General features: G+C 41.6%; 1 protein-coding gene across 1 annotated transcript; it reads left to right on the top strand.

Moving 5' to 3' along the window:
* Positions 1-7,569: 7,569 nt before the first annotated feature.
* sox1b (SRY-box transcription factor 1b) lies at positions 7,570-21,338 on the top strand (the record flags this gene model as incomplete). Its single annotated transcript, XM_080527246.1, is given in 4 exon segments — positions 7,570-8,395; positions 12,786-12,862; positions 12,864-12,905; positions 21,219-21,338. Coding segments are annotated over 4 exon segments (1,065 nt in total).
* Between the last annotated feature and the right edge of the window lie 496 nt (positions 21,339-21,834).

Genomic DNA, 21,834 nt, shown 5'->3' with positions numbered 1-21,834 from the left:
TGCGAAAGTACACCAGTAAAAAAATAAACATTTTATATATATATATATATATATATATATATATATATATATATATATATAGAGAGAGAGAGAGAGAGAGAGAGAGAGAGAGAGAGAGATAGATAGATATAGCTATATAAATATATATATATAACATTTAGTAAAGCCAAATACAAGATTTTTCCAACCCACTGACAATATGTTTTCTTTCAAGGTCATGTTGACATTTCTAAAAGCCATTTAGCTCGAGCACGCCTCAGACAGACCTATGCATGTCACTCAGGTGCTCCAACGTGGTCGCACAACCAAACCAAAAAGCAGTGCCTGACTAATAGAAGCCTCAGAAATGCATTAGGCCATAAGCAGCAAAGTGGTTAACAAGGATACCTTCTCTCTCTGCCGGTCTGGCACATAGCAACCATTATGCCTCCCTGAGTGCAAAAGCTTTTGTACAGTCAATGACCCAGGGTGACTGGATGTCTACAAAAAAATACGAGTGTGGAGTTTGGGGCTTCATGTTCCAGCCATTATGGTTAGGACCTATTACTCCAGTAATGAGTGACACAGTCTCTAATTATAAATGTGCTTGGAGATGCTGACGTTATTAAATGCAGAGAGCTGGCAGTCCCATTAACAGTGCTGCTCTAAGTGATCTCTCTGTGAACTGCTAAAGACCCTCACATTCATTACATATCAATCAAATAAGGTGTAATGATTAATTGATGAGTGAGACAATACTTAACAGCCCTCAAAAAAGTGCTTCTGTCAGACATTAGCAAATTGGTAAAAAAAAAAATGTGGATGGTGTTGGGGGGGGGGGGGTATGCATTATATTCTCACACAATTTACTTGTGCACTCTTGATTTAATCTTAGAGATCATTAAAATCATGAAAAAACACCTGAATCTGTATTTCAAGACTGATGATACAAAAAAGATATTGGGCACAATATCAATATGTGTTTTGTTTTCAGGTGTCATCAACCCTAAAATATAGTTTTTGGTCAAAGACAATGATCAGGCCATGATTAATCCCACATGGTCTTTGTTTTCGTGCTTTGTTACATTTTGCCTAGTGATTTCTTTCCAGACTTTTCATAAATATATCAAATCACTTGGACATCTTCCAAAATTCGGTTTCTTTTCACATTTCATTACCCAACACTAGGTTACACACTGACTTAATGTATTTGATAACAGTTGTGCTCTTGTTACATCAACATGTCAAACGTTAATCTGCGTACGATTTATCAACACCTTCCCTAAACATTTATTCACACACCTAGGGGAAGCTTTCTGTAATGTAATTCAAATACAAATAACAAAGCAAACTCAGAATTCTGTTGAGAGATCCAGGGCCATAACAGTGTACATAGGGCTATGCGGTTGTGTTCTCCCACCAACGTCACTGCTCTTACATCCAGTAGAGCTGACATGTGCTGTGACAGGCAGCTTACACAAACTGCTTGGCAAAAATGCCTTTGATGCTATTAGCCCCTGCCGAGTGCTAACGTGTTGTTTCTAGGCGCTTCAGCTGATGCTACAACCCAGGGGAGGGCGAGGCTGTGAGGGTGCGAGGCTGTTGGCTTAGAGATTCCACTGCTAACAGCGGGGCGAAGCCAAAGAGGCAGAGACAGAGGCTGTGAACGTCCCCCGCATGCTTATCTGCCAGGGCTCTTTGATCCTCCAATGAGAGTTGGCGGGGTGGGGGTTGTGAGGGGGGGAAGTTAGTTTAGTCCTGGGGACTGGGGCTGCTCCCTGTTGGGCTCTGTATCACTCACCACTCTAGAAGTAGAATTACTAGAACCGACATTCCAATGGGTAACAAATGGTCCATGCTATGCAGTCTAGAGACCATGTTTGGGGTTTTTTCCCCCAAAATATGGACGTTTCAAAGAATCTGTGATTATTTCATCATCTCAGGATTGAGTGGATCAGGAGTGTACTAGAGAGTTAAACACAGCAGAGTAGAACAGTGCAAAGGGAGCAATGGCAGCCTCAGCAATGGCATATCAGGTTGTGCCACTATGTTGGATGGACAATGAAATATCATGTGGATTTAATGATCCTTTCGGGTTCTACCCATTCCAATTGCCATTGCTTCCTGAATCAAGGGTATTCTAAACATTTGAGTACAGAGGGAGCAGTCGTGTACTCGTATTCTTCCCTCCGCCAGAGCAAGTCACCCTTGTTCAGGCATCAAACTGAATGTTGACATATGTAATCTGACTGAAAGCACCTTCATCCTCAGGTTCAATTCTGGCCTTTCTCAGCCCCTAAAGGCAGGGGTGGTGCCTCTTCTTGATTTGTACAGTGCCCTTGAACAACATTTGTTCAATCACTTTTAGAGGGGGCTTGTGTGGATTTGTACGTGCGTGAATATGGGTGGGGATGAAACGGCACTTGTCTCCCTCTTCTCTGAATGCACTCAGCCCTGACCCCAAAAGTCCTGCCTCTTGGCAACAAAACAGCATATAGGGACTGTTTGGGTGGGACTATTACCAGTGCAGAAAGCCCTGCTGGAGTAGGCAGAGCTATGAACATGAGGCAAAACCACATATGGCGAGGTCTGCATTTGGGGTACATCACTGAGTATACAATGTAACGCCCTGCTGCCGAGAGTCGTGCTGAATCAACCTGTGCTATGAATACATGACTGAAAAATGCAGTGTACCTACACCCACTCTGCAACTGCTTTGACAGTACCACAGCAGAGGTTTTGACAGCCCGCAGTATAACTTTTTATACACCCATAACTTTATGTACTAACCAAGTTCAATAAAGCAAGTTACATTCATTTCTAAAAGGATACCAATTGATGCTTCTTCAGTACAATACCTTAGCATGAGACTCCTGTTAGCATAATGTGTCTTGTATTATCATGTAACATAAACAGATCGTACAGATGTAAATGCTTAACCAAATGGCCACCACCTGCCATTTACACTGGAAACAAGGCTGTGCTTGATTAGCCAAGATTAGCCCATATAAGGCAAGTCATAAACATACTGAACCCCACTGAGAAGATGCTTTAACTCTTGATTATCTCACTAAATCAACACAGCTACAGTAACAACACGTCAATAATGGGATTGGAACAAGTCAGGGTTCATGTGATACAACATTAAATGTTGTTGCTACAGGGATAACTGTAAAAGATTACGCAAGGTTGAAGACAGAAGTAGGCCTGTTATTTAAGCAAAGACAGGTCTCTATGGTGATGAGGACAGCTGCTTCGGTTTTCAGCCGACATTACAAAAGTCTGTTTTGAATTTGTTCAGCACATATTGTTTATCCTTTTCGTTTTGTCATTACCCGACCCATGAGAAACCCTTTGCCCAGTGAAACAGTAACTTTTATGCATATTGAGAGATAATACATTTGCTTCATATGTTCAGTCTGTGCAAGGAGACTGGCTTCTTGGTTGATGTGTAGGGAATGATTATCACTTGACTAGTACAATTAGGAGGTGACATTTTATGTCTGTCTGCCTAGAAATAATGAGAATATTGTTCTTAATTCAACATTCGATGGTGAGCCTGACTTGCCACCTGTATTCCATCCAGTGTGTGTGTGTGTGTGTGTGTGTGTGTGTGTGTGTGTGTGTGTGTGTGTGTGTGTGTGTGTGTGTGTGTGTGTGTGTGTGTGTGTGTGTGTAGTGTGTGTGTGTGTGTGTGTGTGTGTGTGTGTGTGTGTGTGTGTGTGTGTGTGTGTAAACTGAAGCATAACAGCCATTCTGTGGCTGGGATAATAGGCGTGGGACCAAGCAAGTGAGCATAATCCTGCGTTGATCAGTTTTGATACAGGAGTAAAGCCTAAATGAAGTTGTACAACGTACGCGGGTTCACGGGAGGAGAGTGGAGTAATCAAGTCAAAGTGACAGTGAAACATTCAACTGGGGACAACTCAACAACTAATTTTTGTGGGCGACAGAATGTCTATCGCTTAGTCGCAACTGAGTAACTATTCGTCGTGGTTCTTATATATGTGTCCCTTTATCTTTAATTGTAGAACATCTCTGCGAATCCGTTACGCGTGTTGATTCCATTCAAATGTTTTGTGTGTCTGTTGTTGCTGGTCCAGTTTGCAGAGCACATGAAGCAGACAAGCATTAGTGAGTCTTGATAATGCGTGTGTTTGCCGGTTGAGACACTCAGAACCAAATAGTGCGACTATTGACTAATGTAAAACTCGCAAAGCCCCCTGTTATCCCACGCCCGCCTCCACGTGCCAATTATGTTCCCAAAACGCGTCGAGAGGTAACAGCCGCACCTGACAGATGTTGACTATTTCCTCGCGAGTTCAAGAGACACTCCACGTGCACTATCTCGGGCAGGATGAAACGGAGAGGTTGCACTTAAGCAGATCGGATGAAGGTTTTGGAACGAGCTCTTACCAATGGTTAAATACTGACAAAAGAAGCAAAGCATTGCACATGAACACGGTTTTTGCTGTATGTAACTCCAATGTAATTCCTGATTTTAAATGAGCTTTAAACAATTTCGGCGCGATTGGAAAGCACCAAAAAGATATGAACTTTAGAGAGTAAACCCAATTGGTGGACATACAGACTAGGTCTACTTAAAAAAGGTATAGGTATCTAAATTGCCTGAATTTAGCTTGCTTGTTCGGGGCAAATAGGGGCAAGAATGATTACATACAGTGTTTTTATTCAAAAGTGGTCATAGCCTAACAACAACTGTAATTGTATAATAATACGAATATTATTGTAGTTATTGTTATTATTATTTGTTGTATTATTATTATTATCAATTTAAGTTATTCATCATCATCATCATCATCATCATCATCATCATCATCATCATCATTATTAAGTTTGAATAAAAGAAGAAAAAAGCAATAATGTTTCACCCCTTCTCCAATTATCATAGCCAACAGTTCATATTCAAAATGATATCTTATCTAAAATATGTAGGGTTAACGGTATTAGAACAATCTACGATAGATAATATTATGCTTAAATATCCAACTATACTATAATATCCAACTAACAAATAATCTATTAACATATCACTATATTGACAGGTTAATAGCTTATTTGTTAGTTTACAGTTTTTTTTTCTGTTTTTTATAGGCCTATTTCTCTCTTCATTATTTATTTAGATAATGATATTTCGGTGTAGTGTATGGTGGCATATAAAATAGGTCTATGATCTGTAAACACCAAAGATGTTTACAGGCGATATTTGATATGCCAAAGGCCAAAAATTAACCTATGTGTTTAAGAACTCTTCACGAAGTATAGGAAGTGGCTGAGATATTATTGTGATTGTTGGCAGTTGGCATTAAATCATCATAAGCCTTAATAAATGTAAAAAAAAATATAAAAAATGCTACTCTGGTCTGTTCATCTGTCCAGCTCATGTGCAAAACTATGCGTACTCTCCTTTCATACATCTCCATAATATTTAATTTCGTCACCCTATGTCAGCGAAACGCCCACAGCCATTTGTGTTCTTTAATTCACATAATGATGAATTTCCAGGCCTAACAATAGTGCAGTCTAACTGTTGAGTATGGGCTATTAGTGTGTCTCCCATGTCTAACACATTGGAAAATTCAACAAATAAGCATACATCGTATTAGCTTCGCCCTAGGCTATTGGTGATTAAATTGTTTAGGTATTTGTTTGAGGGTATAGGCTAGGTCTATTTCCTTCTTTTATCCATTAGATTAAAACCTGGAATTATTAAAAGAAAAAGAAAATATTTTATTCTCTGTCCCCTTTTGATGCGTTTGAGTATTGTGATATGGATGTGTGGCCTAACATACCAGAAACTGCTCATATTCAAATGCGCACCATGGCACGCGGCTGGATTTGTTTCCAGTAGACGGCGATCTCGCGCTGTCGCCGAGACTGGAGACATTCCCTTGGAGACAAATCCTTTTTTCAGTGTGCAATCGCCTCTATATTTGGTGTGAATAGTGAATTGTGACCCTCCCTATTCATTCTGAACAAAATGGTATCGGAAAACAGTAGGCCTATCCCCAGACATCTTTTTGTATTCATAATAACTGAAAGGGACATCTTTGAATCCGTTGCCAATCCAGACTACTAAACTATTAGGAAAAATACATCAATTTTGAGAGCAATTTTGAACATGAGCCACATTTATAACATGATATCTAAATTGAATTTGAATCTGAATTTGAATCTCATGAGGCCGATTGGAAGTAAGATAGGCCTACTCAAAATTGCATATTGGAAATATGATTCTTTAAGGTGTATCATTGTCGTACACTGTTTGCCTTGCAAACTTCTGAGATTTCATGGGAAGAGCCTAAAGTAGCTACACTGAAGGTACGTTATAGTTTTCTCCTCGTGTAGTGACACCGATGTGGTTGCAGCACAATACCCACATACCTCTCCCTCCACCACTTTCGGACAAAAGGAGCTTGGCTGGCACGTGCTCTGGGCGTCAGTCACCTGTCTCTTAGCAACCCTCACAACAGGAAAACACCTGTGGCTCCAAATAGGTTGACACTGAAAAGAGCCTCTCGTTTATTTTGAGATGGTCAAACCAAAAACAAATGTAATGAAATGAAAGAATTCCAAACGTTATTTAAAAAGAAATGACAAAAATGACTAATGTCATCATACAGGAGGCTATTCTTCCAAAAAGTAGGTTATTTTTTTACTGATGGCTATTTCCATAAGGTGTTCTCATCTTCAGCCTCTCAGTTCCATTACAAAGTCATGCATGAGTTACCTACCAGTTCCCTACCAAATCATGTGGCTTCAATACGAAATATAGACTTGGAATTAGGTTAATATTTCAACCATAGGCCTACCCAGAGTGTTCCTACCAAGTAGCAATTTGTTTTAGCAATTTATCCTTCGGGTATAGGCCTATACCTAGGATTTAATTTAGGTGTTAAATCATTATCTCCTTATATCGCGTTCTTGTTGCGTAAATCCACGAACAGAACCACTCTTCTTTAAGCTCTGTGAGCCGCGAGGTGACAGCGGACTGCGTGCGCCTGCTGTACTCTTGAGGCTTAAGCTATGTCCCCTCACTCACATGTATTTCCTATTATGACTATCTTCCTCAAAACGACAAACAAAGTAGGCCTATAGGTTAATATGTTATACTGTTTACGTTCCGGCTGGGAGGTGGTGGAAGCAAACCCTTGTCATCACTGCCAATCGCTTGCCTGCGGGCTCTCGCCTTCCTACGTCACCTGACCGCGAGCCTGCATGCAAATCACGCCTTTCCTAAAGCGCCATTGGCCACCTCCACCTCATTTAGTCGTTGTCAAAGCGCATCGTATGGGTATGCTCTGTCAACTTTTCTACTACAGACACAGAAAGTAGCGCAAAGAGACGCTTTTCATCCCGCTGGATGTGGAAAAACAAACGAGGAGAAAAAGAGCTGCCATAAAGAAGCTGGGAAAAGTTTATCCAAGTAGCCTATCTCTCTGTCTGGATTGTATTGTTCCACATTTCATCTTTGCATTTGTTTCTTGGGAGGTTTGCTTTGCCCATCTGTGCCAGCAGCGACGGACTGAATGTTTCTGTGCATCGGTTGAAAAGTTGACGCCAGGTTGAATGTATAGCATGATGATGGAGACGGACTTACACTCCCCAGTGCCCCAAACGAACACAAATTCGGGGCACACGGGAGCGAACAATGGGAACAAAGTCAACCCGGACCGTGTCAAGAGACCGATGAACGCGTTTATGGTTTGGTCTCGGGGTCAGCGACGGAAGATGGCTCAGGAGAACCCTAAAATGCACAATTCGGAAATCAGCAAGCGACTGGGCGCCGAGTGGAAGGTGATGTCTGAAGCTGAGAAAAGACCCTTTATCGACGAGGCGAAGCGGCTACGAGCCATGCACATGAAAGAGCACCCGGATTATAAGTACCGACCGAGAAGAAAGACTAAGACACTGCTTAAAAAGGACAAGTACTCTTTGGCCGGTGGGCTCCTGGCCGGGGGCGGTGGTGTCGGCCTGGGGGTCGGGATGAGCCCGGGGGTCGGACAAAGGTTAGAGAGCCCCGGGGGTCACGGCGGAGGAGCGACTGCCAGCTACGCGCACATGAACGGCTGGGCGAACAGTGCCTACTCTGGTCAGGTCGCTGCAGCTGCGGCGGCCGCGGCGATGATGCAGGAGGCTCAGCTCGCTTACAGCCAGCACCCGGGCAACGGGGGGCACCATCACCACTCGCACCACCACCACCCGCACAACCCACAGCCCATGCACCGCTACGATATGACGGCACTCCAGTACAGCCCTATCTCGAACTCTCAGAGCTACATGAGCGCCTCTCCGTCCGGCTACGGCGGGATCACCTACACGCAGCACCAGAGCTCTGGTGTCACCTCGTCTGGGGCCATCGGCACGCTGGGGTCGCTGGTGAAATCAGAACCGAGTGTAAGCCCTCCAGTTTCTACTCACTCGCGCGCGCCATGTCCCGGGGACTTGAGGGACATGATAAGCATGTATTTACCAACTGGGGAAGTTGCCGGTGACCCGTCCGTTCAAAGTAGACTTCACGCACTGCCGCAGCACTATCAGAGCGCCACGACAGGGGTAAACGGAACTGTTCCTTTGACACATATTTAAAAAGAGGAAAGCAAAAAAAAAAAAAAAACACGTGTGCGATAAGCACAACAAAATCACATAACCAAATATTTACCTCTTTTAGATTGTTGCTACCTGTTTTGTGCAGGCTATATTGGTTATTGTAAACTGAATGCGATTATTTTAATTTTAAAAAGCAACAACAAAAAAATAGGCAACATTAGACAAACGAAGGTTTTTCAGTGGGTTATTGTCTGTCCACGTTTAAGGGACGAGTAATTTCGCATTCGCTCTGCTTGCTCTCTAACCGAAGGGCATGCCAAGTTTGGAGACGATTTAGGTTAATCTTGTGAAGGCTGGTGACTTTTGAAGTATTTCTTTGATTTTCTGTGGAAGCATAACCGTTTTTGAAAACATGGACATTTAAATGAGATGACCGTGTGATTAAAATGAATGTGGAAAATGTTTTTAAAAGTTTATAAGATTCCATTAATTTCGTTTTCTCTTGTTTGTAAACATGTGAGTTGCTGTATCTGAACCATTTGTTTTTGTTGTTGTAAAAAATACCTGTAAATTGTGAATAAATACTAGGAGACTGATAAGCAACTGTAAATAATTTAGTAAATGCATTTCTGCCAGAAAAGAAAACAATTTTGCGTTCAAGTATGAGTTAAATAAATTTCCCAGTATTGCCCTGGTTATGGAAACAAGTGTTAGTTTCGTTATTTTGGGGGGTAAGCTATACGTTTTCCACTTCCCACAGTTTTATTTAGCATAATGTTCTCTCAGGCCAATAGTTCATGCCACCGATACGTCGACAAACGGACGCTTCAGACCTGCAAGTTGGCCGTCTTAAATATCATGTAAAAACAGAATTGCATTACAACGCGCAGTGACCCAAAACGAGTCGATTACGTGGCAAATGTGTGTAAATATGTATGATCTACGTAATTACTTGTTAGCCTACAAAAGGCTGACTGCTTGATGCTTAGGTTTGGCACGAACAGACATCATATCAGACATGGGATACAGGCATATGAATTAATACATTATAATATGCATAACAATAAGTGAAATATGAGGGTTTACGAGCCAAAACATAACATAGCCATGGTTGTTATGCGATGTGACAAACAATCACAGACTAAGTAAATACATTATTATTAGCCTACTATTGTTATTATGAGGCTATTATTAGCATATCATAATAATCATCATAAACAATAATCATTATTTAGTATTACATTTATTAAATATCTATGTGCAATGTGACCTATCATGTGTTCTCTCAATGGGATCTAATAGGCTATATGTTTCCTTTTAGTAAAGAAAAGGAAGACAAGCAGGCACGAGTCACAACACCTGTTGAATTGTGACTAAACTCTCGTGGGAGGAACTTCGTCTCGTTCGAATCATGTTTTGATTTTATCGAACGGGTTTTTCTTTAGATAATCTTTCTGTTCGGAATAACAAGTGAATGATTTTTTACAACCAACAATCAGCTTTACAATTTATTGAAACAGAAAGCACAACTTTTTTCAACGTTTTAAATGTCTTGATGATTTTGCTTTGCTCTAGTCTAAGCTATATATCTCAGGCATTTTCTTTTAAATGTTATTTTCCCTGCAAGTTTATAGATGTCTAAACATGAACTCCTATATTGCTATGCGCTGTGGCTATTTGAGGTAAAATGGAACTACAGTTCTTACTTCATATGATGTCAAATTGACACACTATATTTTGGTCAATTATCTAAATTCAATTCCGTTTTGGGGGTAAAGGGAAAAAGATAATTTTGTAATATGAGGACGCCGGAAAAAATGTACGCACTATTCGCATTATGTAAACATTATGTAAACAATAATCAACTCTGCTATCAGCTAATTTTACGCATTTCTTCCTAGGTCGTCTCAACATTATCTTTTGTTCAAATTGCTTTGTTTGTTTATGTCACCTACTTTCCAAGCACTTGTTGCAATTTTGATGAAGGTGACCATGCTGGAATTAGTTGGTCATGTTTGGCTTTTCTTTAGGAACTTTTAAAAAGAAGAAAAAATGGTTTTGTCCGCATGTGTCATGTTGACCCCTCATCCTGATGCATGCTTTATTGTTGGCTATATATATCAAATGTAATTTCCATTCTAAGAAAAGTGAGAGGATTAAAAATTAGAAGTATGGATACTTTATTTTGTCATGGTTGCTTGCTTGCTTTGGAGGCCGGGGTCTTGACCCATGAGCTTCATCCCAAACTTAGCAAAGTCAATAAAATGTGAATGGCTGCAGATACAAAGACAATCACATAGCCTAATTATGCGTTGGTCAATGAACTAACTCTCAACTCATCCTTCGGGTGCACAGTTAAAAATGGTTTCCACTTCAACTAAATCCGTCTGGCACTTGGGGCCCAATGAGAGCCATCGTCCATAGCTGTAAAAAAACAAAGTATATGATTTATTGAACGCTGATCAAAATTGATTGATTAGTTATTCTAATTAAAGAACCCATTAGGGTGTTTTTGCTTATTTATTTTTTGCAACAATTAGCTATATTTGATGACTGAATCAGTAGGCTTATTGGGGTGTCAGGGGGGATTACGTTGAACGAGTGGAGTAGAGGAGAGTGTTTTGTGTCAGAGAGAAAAGGATTAGACGGCCATACGAACTAACCCCGGGGTCAGCGGCAAGTCCAAGTCTTTCATGGCATCGTGACGTCAGTCACCAAACTCGCCAGCCTGAAACTAGCCTGCTGTGCTCCTATAGCCTTGGCCCTTGGCCCTTGGGCTTTTTTTTTGCCCCTGCAGATCTATGAACCATTGAACAAACCTTGAAAGTTGAAACACAATTTATGTTCATTCGTCACACTCTCTAAACTCTCTGTGACCATTGGAACAGGTTACTGAAAACAATGACAGTGAGTGTGGATGGTACAAACTAGCAAAAAGTTTGCCAATACAATTTAATAATACCAATATGAAGGCTAAACAACATTTAATTATCTAGCTTCTCTAACAAAACTGACTCAATACATATTTACCTGTCACTATTCAAGCGACCGTGGTCAGATAATGTGTCAAACAAACATAATCGTGTAGCCTATTGGAAAAGGCCTCACATCTATAGGCTATTTGTTTTTATCCATTAGTCTGTGTAGATAATTAGATCTGATGATGACATCTATACAACAGGCTAACAGAAAACGATTGACTAGAAATTATCATACAGACAATTTAATTCCAGAAGCAGAAATTGAACATTTCCTTTTTCAATAGAAACATTCTGCAACATTTCAAATACAATCATTTCCCCACTCTGTGAAAAGTGGAAGAGAGGGAGACAACATAGCCCCCTGACCATTAAATCTCAACCATGCGATATGCTTATCTTGTAGACACCGATAGGTCTACATTCTGCACTGGAAGCCTCTGCCACTCGCTATTTGTTATTCGTAAACCCCGATCTCTTGCACTCGGTGTCCTAAATGTGGATAATTACCATCAGTTTATCACGCCTCCGCATATTTCCCTGTTCCCTCCTAAAAACCTCACCGTTGCCATTGGATGCCGTTCTGTCACAGGAGATTATGGAGACAGATTGCAAAAACCGAATGTGCTGAAACGAGATTAGCGCGGAATAGAAATAGCAACCTGGCCAATAAATTCCTCACGAGGGCCTTATCGTGCAATTACACGTTGACATGTTTAACCATTTTTCAGTCTCTTAATCCGAAACCCCTTCCAAGAGTAGACGGTTTGTGCTGTTTGTGTTGCTGTTTACTGTAGCCACTGTAGCCTATACACACCCTAAATCGAAACGTTGTCCCTGAATGCCAAATACAACTGCTGAAACTTGAAATAAACACGTACATAAGTATTTGTTAAATGCCATAAGGCAGACGCAGACCCTATACTCATTTGCGGATAATGTAGTCTACTATGGGCGCTTCCAAAACCAGCATGGACATTTAATTAATTAATTAATAATCCACTTGATTTGGCATAATATCCCTTTAGGCTATTGACTGCATTCATTAACAAATCAGACATTTAAACGTTAATCATTTCTTCCTTCATTCATTTTTGACTGATTGGTGGCTTTATAGACAATGCCTCTGCCTAAACGTTGCAATATTGAACATATCAAAAGTTCAACAGAAAAGCTTGCGAATCGCATTTTTCGTTTTAGAGTTCGTCTAGAATATTCCCTAGACCCCAACCCCCCCCCCCCCCCCCCCATATGCAGCGAGTTCTCCGCTGTTGCGAAGCCTGGGTGGAGGTGATTGTGAGCGGCTCTGCTGGAATTTGGCTGGGCCTGGGGTTTGGAGAGCCGCCCCATGCTGACTCCCATGCATTCATTGAACGGGTCCTGTGTGTGTGTGTGTGTGTGTGTGTGTGTGTGTGTGTGTGTGTGTGTGTGTGCGTGTGTGTGTGTGTGTGTGTGTGTGTGTGTATGTGTGTGTGTGTGTGTGTGTGTGTGTGTGTGTGTGTGTGTGTGTGTGTGTGTGTGTGTGTGTGTGTGTGTGTGTGTGTGTGTGTGTGTGTGTGTGTGTGTGTGTGTGGTTGGAAAGTTTCACTCACTCAACCGTGCGCTCATTGGCTTCACAAAGCTGATTACAAGCCTCAGCGAATTCCTGAAGGCAACAAGATTCGACGCAGGTGCAAGAGAGACCAGGAACCCCTCGCGCATTACGGGAACCATTAGGGCCAATCCATGGGACCACACAAAAAACCCCACTCAGTCCGAGATCAGCAAAAGCTTGAAATGCATGCAGAGAACAAACAACTCGAAAAACATCTTGCCCGTACACTTTTCATATTGTTGCCCTATTGCCATTCGGTTTTCAATGTGTCTTACGATAAGACTTACCTGACTTGATTTATAAAGGACGACTTAGTTGTGAAGCACAGATATGGACAATTGGTTTTTATATTTGCACTGAATGTCATAATTAAATAGCTTAATTCACAGAGCCTGGTAGTTTATGAGGTAGCCGCCTATACTGTATCATACATCATCAAGTTTTTTTTCTTTTCCTCCACTTCTTTGTTTCTTCCAATCAGTGGACATAAACGAATGGTAGGCCTATGCCACCATGAACCCATATTTAATTAGCAACATTTCTAACTATCAATTAGACGTACACCGACTTAAACCTAGAATCCCCGGGGACCGATAATCAGCCTGGAGGGTTTCAGTCTGTCTACAGTGCATTGTGTTGAACCGGGGAGCAAAAGACTGAAGCCCACTTATGATCTGTGCTGCTTGAGACGGAGTGACTCTTGCTATAAGCTATAGCTTATTTGATTTTACAGATTTACTCTAAATTGCATTTACATCACCATTTCAAGGCTAATTGTTAGCCATGAATGTTGTTTTAAATTGTCATTGTTGTTTTCTCTGGGGTTTTCGTGTTTTTAATTAAGATGCTGTAGAATCAATGGAAGCAATTCAGCAACGGTTGAGAGCATTGGCCTAAGTAAAGAACTATCCTATTTGCTCTCACCATCTGAAAAGTAGACTCGAACTCAAATCGAGAAGGGTTCAAGCGTTTTAAAACGACTCAATAGGCTCCATGGCAGCGGGGATCTATGCAGTTTTACTCCACGGTCCCATGTTCATTGCACGGAAATCTGTCTAGTCCATCACCGGAGCCCAGAGCCTCTGTCACCCTTCTATCCCCCGCCATCCTCGGGTGATTATCGGACAAAAGAGGTCTCCCAGACCGGTTATGGTAGTCAATCAACCAGAACGGACTATGCAAATGTCTAAGAAAGGCGAGAAGATGGCGAACAGTGCTCCCAATTGTTCGGCACATTTCACAGCACCACGCAGCTGCACCTCCGCGGTTGTCCGGGACACTCTTGATAATCCTGGGTGAAAGTGCCTCTCCTTCCCCGCCCCCATTTGGAAGAAAGAATGAAACTAACGACAGACACAATACTCTAACTAATTTCCATTATATTTATCCCATCATTACGCCATCCATGTAATCATATTATGTATAATGTGTGAATGTTACTGATTGATATCCGAAATGTTTTTAATTGTAAATCTTTCTTTCCTGCGAGTGTTTTAGCTAGAAACAACTTTTCCCTGTGAAATGGTATCCATATGCTTCCATGGAAATAACTAAATACCACTTGCATGCAGTTTTTGTTTATTATTCAATTGCCATCTAGATGAAGCTCACTCGATCCATCACTAATGATCCCTTAGTAAGGGCCTACAGGGACTCAAATATATATAGCCTATTTACAACAAAGTCAAAGTATAAACAAAGTTATACTTAACAAAGTCATAACCAAACATATTAATTCGGTGCTAACTATTTTAAACGTGCAAAGAAGTAATATACAATAACCTCCTTTGACCAAAGACAGGCCTAAACATTCGATTTGTTTCATATTGATATATATATATATATATATATATATATTGACATATGTTCTATGAATCGAAACTATATGGCCAACTTGAACTAAAGTCAGAATCGACTAAAGGTCTGTTACTGTGTATGGACTGAAACAACGCTTACATGGTGCTGTCCAGGTGCTGAAACCGGAGTTTCAAGGTGAATGCATAGCATCTCTATAGAGATCCCACGATGTGTGCTCATGCTCTGTCATTCAAATAGTGGGCAACCAACAGAAATGTAGCAATTGGGGCTAGTACAATGATTTACTTAGCAAATAAGAATTGATGTCTCGTGTATAAAATAAGTTGTTGATATTCATCAAAATCAACAGGCACAAGGCTGATACATTATTTCTTTATTGTGACATATTGGGGAAATGGGAGTGGGGGAAAGGGGAGCGGACCCGTTTAGAGTCTCGGGGTGGTTTTGGTTTGGTTTGCTGTAATAACGTAACGGAAGCATTGGTATATTCACAGACCTAACCACTACACACTGAGGCACGTTAAGCTGTTTTTCCCTTTGTTAGGAGCGCAGTCTTCCTCCATTACGTGCTGTAGACAATGGAGCTTTGTTCCGAACCACAACAACGTTCCTTATTGGGTCACATGTACATTGAAGATATTCTCCTAGCAAACACTCAATAACACACACACACACACACACACACACACACACACACACACACACACACACACACACACACACACAAACATACTGTATGTCGAATTCATTAATAGCCTAATTGACCGAGCTTGTGGCTCTCTGTGAAGTTGAGTCAGAGTTACTTAAAAAAAAAACGAAACAACCAAAAAGTAGACCTTTTATCTTTTAATGTGCATAACTTTGGTCACTCAGTAAGCAGTAATCACTAAGTCATCACAAGGGCTACCGTAGGTGCTCCTTCTTTCTTCCCTCTGGAAGGCTGCTTGAGGCAGAGCTGTGTAATTTGAGGATCACAGGTGGGTCAGAACTCATACATTTCCTCCACATCTTGGCCTTTTTTTCTGCCATTCCCTGTCACACTGCCAAAAAATAAACGTCTGTAAATTAGCATCAATTATGAGTAATTTAGTGGCGTTTTGACACGGAAAGCCAACAGATGTGTGCAAGTCAGAGCGAGCCACATCCCCAGGGGCAGTTAATTAACTCTCATAATCCATTGACCTGCGGGTTCCATGTTAAGGAACAGGGCAGTGCATGCTTACTCTGTAGGAGACACTGTGAGGTGACAGTGTGAGACGTGTGTGTGTGTGCGTGCGTGTGTATGTGCGTGTGTGTGTGTGTGTGTGTGTGAGTGTGTGTGTATGTGTGTGTGTGCATGTGCACGTGTGCATGTGTGCACGTGTGAGTGAGTGAGTGAGTGTTTGTGCTTGTGTTCAACAATATGCAAATCTCAGGAAGGGGATTTACTTAACCAGAGAGCCATGCTTGTTAGTGATACCCTGGCTAAAGATTTTCACAAACACCCACCTCCTTGATCCACTTTCATAGTTATTATTACACTGTCCGCACACAGGGAATCTCTATTGGCACGGCAGTAGCATGGATCCAGGATTAAACATGGTGAAGAGAACAGTCAGGAGGTATTACGGATTCTCATTATAGCTTTATAATCTGATTCTCCGTATACAACACACATTGGCTTAGCTACTTCCCCTCACTTTCTATACATCCTGCATCTGGTTCATTTTGGACTTTCGGAGGATAAAATGTGTTCAATTCAAATATGCAATTCAATCAGACTTCTTGTTGTACGACTGATAAGTTAAGAACAATGTTTAAGAACAATGAACAAGTTTCATGAATATAAAGAGAATTCTACCAAATTTGATATGACTTTCTAGAGAGCTGAGGAAAAGACTGATCTCTCTCAATAATGTGGTGTTATCCCCCGTGTTGTAATAGTTAACAGCTAACCTAACACTGTACCGAAATAACCTCCATCATAAGGCCTATAGGAAACACTGTCATAATGGCAGCACACTATATTATGACAGTTCACTTTATACTTTCAGGAGACAACAGTTTCCCAAAGATGTACCCACATGTGAATGGGCATCACTGTACACAAAAACAGATAATCTGTTATGCATTTATTTGATGGATGTCTTCAACATCCGGTTTGCGCATAATGCCTATAATGTTGATGTCCTATGAAAATGTACATAGCAAAACTGCCAAACTATATAACAAGCCGTGAACGGGAAAGGTGAGTATACAGTGCAACATCAGAGGGGCCAAACACAATGGGGGTACCTATCCCTTTAACTGTGAGGACTTATCACAGAACAGCAGAGTGTTTTGAAATGCTTAAAACATTTGAAGATGTATTAGTGTTTCCTCCATGCTGCCAATGGGAGCCAGTGCGGAGTACATGGGTGTTTTTTTTTCTTCTTTTCGCATCTCTAAATTCCCAGCGTTGCTAAGGTGCTTTAGGGAGGGGATTAGCCCTTGCTGGCAGAGAGGAGGCAGCCTTGCAGATTTCCTACCAGCAAGGGAAGACAAAGGGGGGAGAGACAGAGAAGAAGTGAAGGGGACAGAGGGAGTATGAACAGGTTGTATAAACATGACTGGAGAAGAGGGAACAGAGCAGGTCTAAACAGCAATTAGCACAGGGGAGAGGAGGGTTCACCGTCTTACCCCCGACCGTGTGAGACCTGTCAGACTCATGCACACTTTTACACATTCACACGCATACGCACATGCACACGCACACGCACATGCACATGCACACACACACACACACACGCACGCACGCACGCACGCACACACACACACACACACACACACACACACACACACACACACACACACACACACACACACTCAGTCTTTCTCTTTCGGTCATACTCCCTTAATATTACTTTGACCTAATACAAGATAATGATAATTGATAATTGATTGGATTTATCTAGCGCTTTTCCATACACTCTAAGTGATTCACACTGTATGAAGGATTTTACCTCAATCACCTCCAATATGTAGTACCCACCTGAGTTATAGTGTAATAGCAACTAGTGGAATAATCAATGTAATTGACATGCAATTGGTAAGTGACTCACCACGCATGTTTTGGTATAACCAACATTTGCATCAGTAAATAAATATTATGATTAGTGAGGACATAACTACTGAAGTAGTACACAGTTACTATGAAATAAAGCCAACATAACGTAAATTGTTGTGGTTATGAACCCGTTTCCCCAGCAGGTTATTTCATAGCACAAGTCAGAGACCTTGTTTGAGCTGAGGAGCGGGGGTTGCTGGTGGGGGTGGGGGGTTTGGGGGGTTCAAGGTGAAGGCCTCTCTGATAGGCGGAGTCCTTCGGCATCGTATTACCGTTCCTGTAGAAACTGGATCTGTCCCTGTTTGTAAAACTTGACACAATGAACTTGACAGACAGCCAGATTTCTCCTCTCTCTCCCCACCCGTTTAGGGTTACTGTGATCTCATTATGGGGCTTGAAAGGGGACAAGTAATGCAATCTCGGGTGGCATGGCGTGGTTCAGCACGGCCCCGGCCATCGGCCTTTATTCCCGCTTGCCTTGATTACCTGAACTGCGGCAGCTCCATTTCAACCACTTATCTCATCCAGAAATAATCATCTGATCAGACCTGCCAGGGACACGGGGCTACAAGGGCCTAGGAGGGCCACAAAGGTTGTGGTGGCACATTACTCAGCAGGTCAAATATGTGTATATCAAATCGATATCCTTCTGCAGTTCATAAGTGTGTTTTGTATGTTTTTTTTAGAGGTTGTTTTTTTTCTCTCAGTGGGGCAGTCCCACTCATATTTTTCATTTTATTGGATAGAGATAGTGACGATAGACAGGAAATTAAGGAGAAGAGGGCATTTCAGCAGGGCATGGGCTAGATTTGAACCCATGCCTATGGGCATGTGTGCACTGTAGACGGTGGTGCTAGACCACTGGACCACCCCAGGTACAGGAGTTCTGACAACTGCCTGCCTTGTAACATAACATCGATGGCTTTTACTGTAAACCATTTGTAGTAACCAATTCACGTCATGATTTTTTTTTTCCTTCACATTAATAAGAGCGTGATCATGTTATTTTTTCTCTCTTTTTTTCAAGAATAGTGATCAATAAATTGATTAAATATCATTTTCTTCAGTGGCTGAAAGTACTAGGTGTGCACTGTAACATTCACTTGGCCAGGGTGTGACATTACAATACAGCGTTATAACAAAAACACACCCACCGAAAGCACCAAAACAGACATGGGGAAAGCATATTGCATTAAAAAGAGGCAGAGAGGAAGGGATAGAGAAAGAGAGAGAGATATAGAGGGAGAGAGAGAGAGAGAGAGCGATCGACTGTATTTTTGACCACCTTGGGGAAAGTGGCTCAAACTCCTAACCTCGATCGCTACAGCCCTATTTTACTGTACCAATTTAGCTGGGCCCCCTGCCTCCCTGGCTAGCCTATAACACAGAGGCAGGGACAATAGGCCCCCACAGAGCTGCTACTGCCTGGCCCTCTGCAGCTAGAGAAAGTGCACGTTGGAACCACAGGGACACATTATGGACACATTATTCTGCCCCCCAGTCACCACTTCCTGGCCCAGTAGCCTCTCGCAGCCCCCCCCAGGCATACTAAGTGCAGAGCTGGGAAATTAAGTGACATTTTCTCAAAGTTATGACCTTTGTTTTTGCATTGACTGAGGCAATATTAAGAATACACAGGCTTGGGTCACAGGCACACACACAGTTTTGCAAGTGTTCTCACACTCACATCGATAGACACACACACACACACACACACACACACACACACACAGACATTCACATTTATGACAGTGCCGATACTTCTTTCTTAATTGTTAATGCGCCTTTTATACAACTGGGTATTTTTTTTAATATTGTGCCATTTGGACTTCATAACTTCATAACATAAATTGTTGATTTATCTATATTTTAATGTTCTATTATATAAAGGACATATCTAGCTTGCTGAAAAACATAGTGGTCGAGCTCAGGCACCTAAATTGTATTTTATTTAGAATACCCTCTGTAGTTGAATAGGGCGAGTGTCTCCAGAACAGAGTGGACACATAACAGGGTGGACACTAACAGGGTGGACATTTTGAGTTAAAGTTAGCCTTTAGCCTGCCTGTGTTAGCATAATGCCTAGAATGACCATGAATACTTGATGAGAAATCTAATTTGCACTAAATACTTTTTTAGAAATTATTCAATTTGATTGATCTCCTCAATATTTAGGCATAACAGGGTGGACACGTTATGGTCAACCACATTAAACTCACTGGATAAAAACATCAAAATCAGATGGTAAAAGAGGTAGAAAATCACACAGCTTACAACATTTGAAATCCCCTCCACTGATGTGATGTCACCTCATGAGAGTGATGTGATTGAGAAATATGGTTTTCTTTTAAAAGGGACATTAACACAGCATAACAGGGTGGACAGTGAACGCAGGGACAAGCATACAACCTTGTTTTTTGTACAACATTTTTTTAAAAATGGATAAAAACTACATTTGATTTCAATAGATATTGATCAGGAAAATGAAATAATAATAACATATTTGGAAATGTAGATGTTTTTAATAGTTATTTTTTGGATTGAAGTTGAATGAACAACACTGGGGACATCCCAAATCCCATGCAAAATCCCATTTACATCTTTAACCAAAGCTTTTAAAATGTAGAAAACAACAACTTAGACGCCCATATCATTGTATTCATAATAAATAACAATTGACTATACATGAACAACCTAATGGAATTAGTATTTGTCCAAATGTAGACAAAATACAACATGATTTGTACCTGGGACGGAAAAGGCACCGTATAAAAAAAATGACCCAACTACATCAAGTACTTCAATAGTCAGTTGGTAGAGTGCTACTTTGCTACCGCCACTTACTGCTGAGGGGCATAAGACTAACATACAGTAGTCATTCCATCTATATGTACTGTATCTACATGTTACATCCAGAACCTTTTTTTGGTTCATCATACTGTATGTGTTCTTTAAATTCTCTCAGTGACACACACACACACACACACACACACACACACACACACACACACACACACACACACACACACACACAAACACACACTTCGCCAGCTCATGTTGAGCAGATTAAAAGGAGGTGTATAGCCAGCATGCTGCACAGAGAGATGAAGTTAATGAACAGAGCTTAGTGTCTGTCTGTTGGTCGTGCACCAATGAGATCCTACTCCGCTCCGTTTCCGCTACTGCGTCCCAGATTCCTCACTGCTCCCTGGGCTTGGCTCCCCTCCACCCGGGGGGATTCTGGAAGCTGGCTGGCTGTGATGGGACTTCCACTGGAGCCTTCACACAAGGAGCAGTGTTGCTCTTTGTGTAAGACTGAGTCACCTCCGTCACAGTTAGCGCACCCACTGCAGTCAGGATGAACTCGGGGGACTGAGCTCGTGTGTGCCAATAACTAGAGTTTGTGAGGGAGGAATTCTAACACATTTTCTGCTGGCTGAGCATTCCTGGAGTCTGTTCTGTTTCTGAGTTGTCGTTTGTCTACTTTTCTTGTAGAATCAATTTCGCAATAAGGCAGCAGCACCATTGAGTCGTTGAAGCAATGCAGCTCCACCATAACTCACCCCACGCCATTGGAGTTCGCCCATCGTTAAGGGCAAAAGCTAGATGGGGCATACTTCCTCACATATAATCCTCACATAGTAATATATGCCATTTAGCTGACGCTTTTATCCAAACTGATTTACATTGTAGTGAGTGCGTACATTTTCAGTATATATGTTACGGTACATGTGGGAATTACGGTATATGTGGGAAAACTCGGGTTAGGGTTAGGTGCTACGGTGCTAGGGTGAAGGTTAGGGTTAGGG

The sequence above is a fragment of the Nansenia antarctica genome (genome assembly GCF_963989245.1).
Source record: "Nansenia antarctica genome assembly, chromosome: 3".
Lineage (NCBI taxonomy): Eukaryota > Metazoa > Chordata > Actinopteri > Argentiniformes > Microstomatidae > Nansenia > Nansenia antarctica.
Note: the sequence above shows the minus strand (reverse complement) of the source record. Positions and strands in the feature narration are given on the sequence as shown.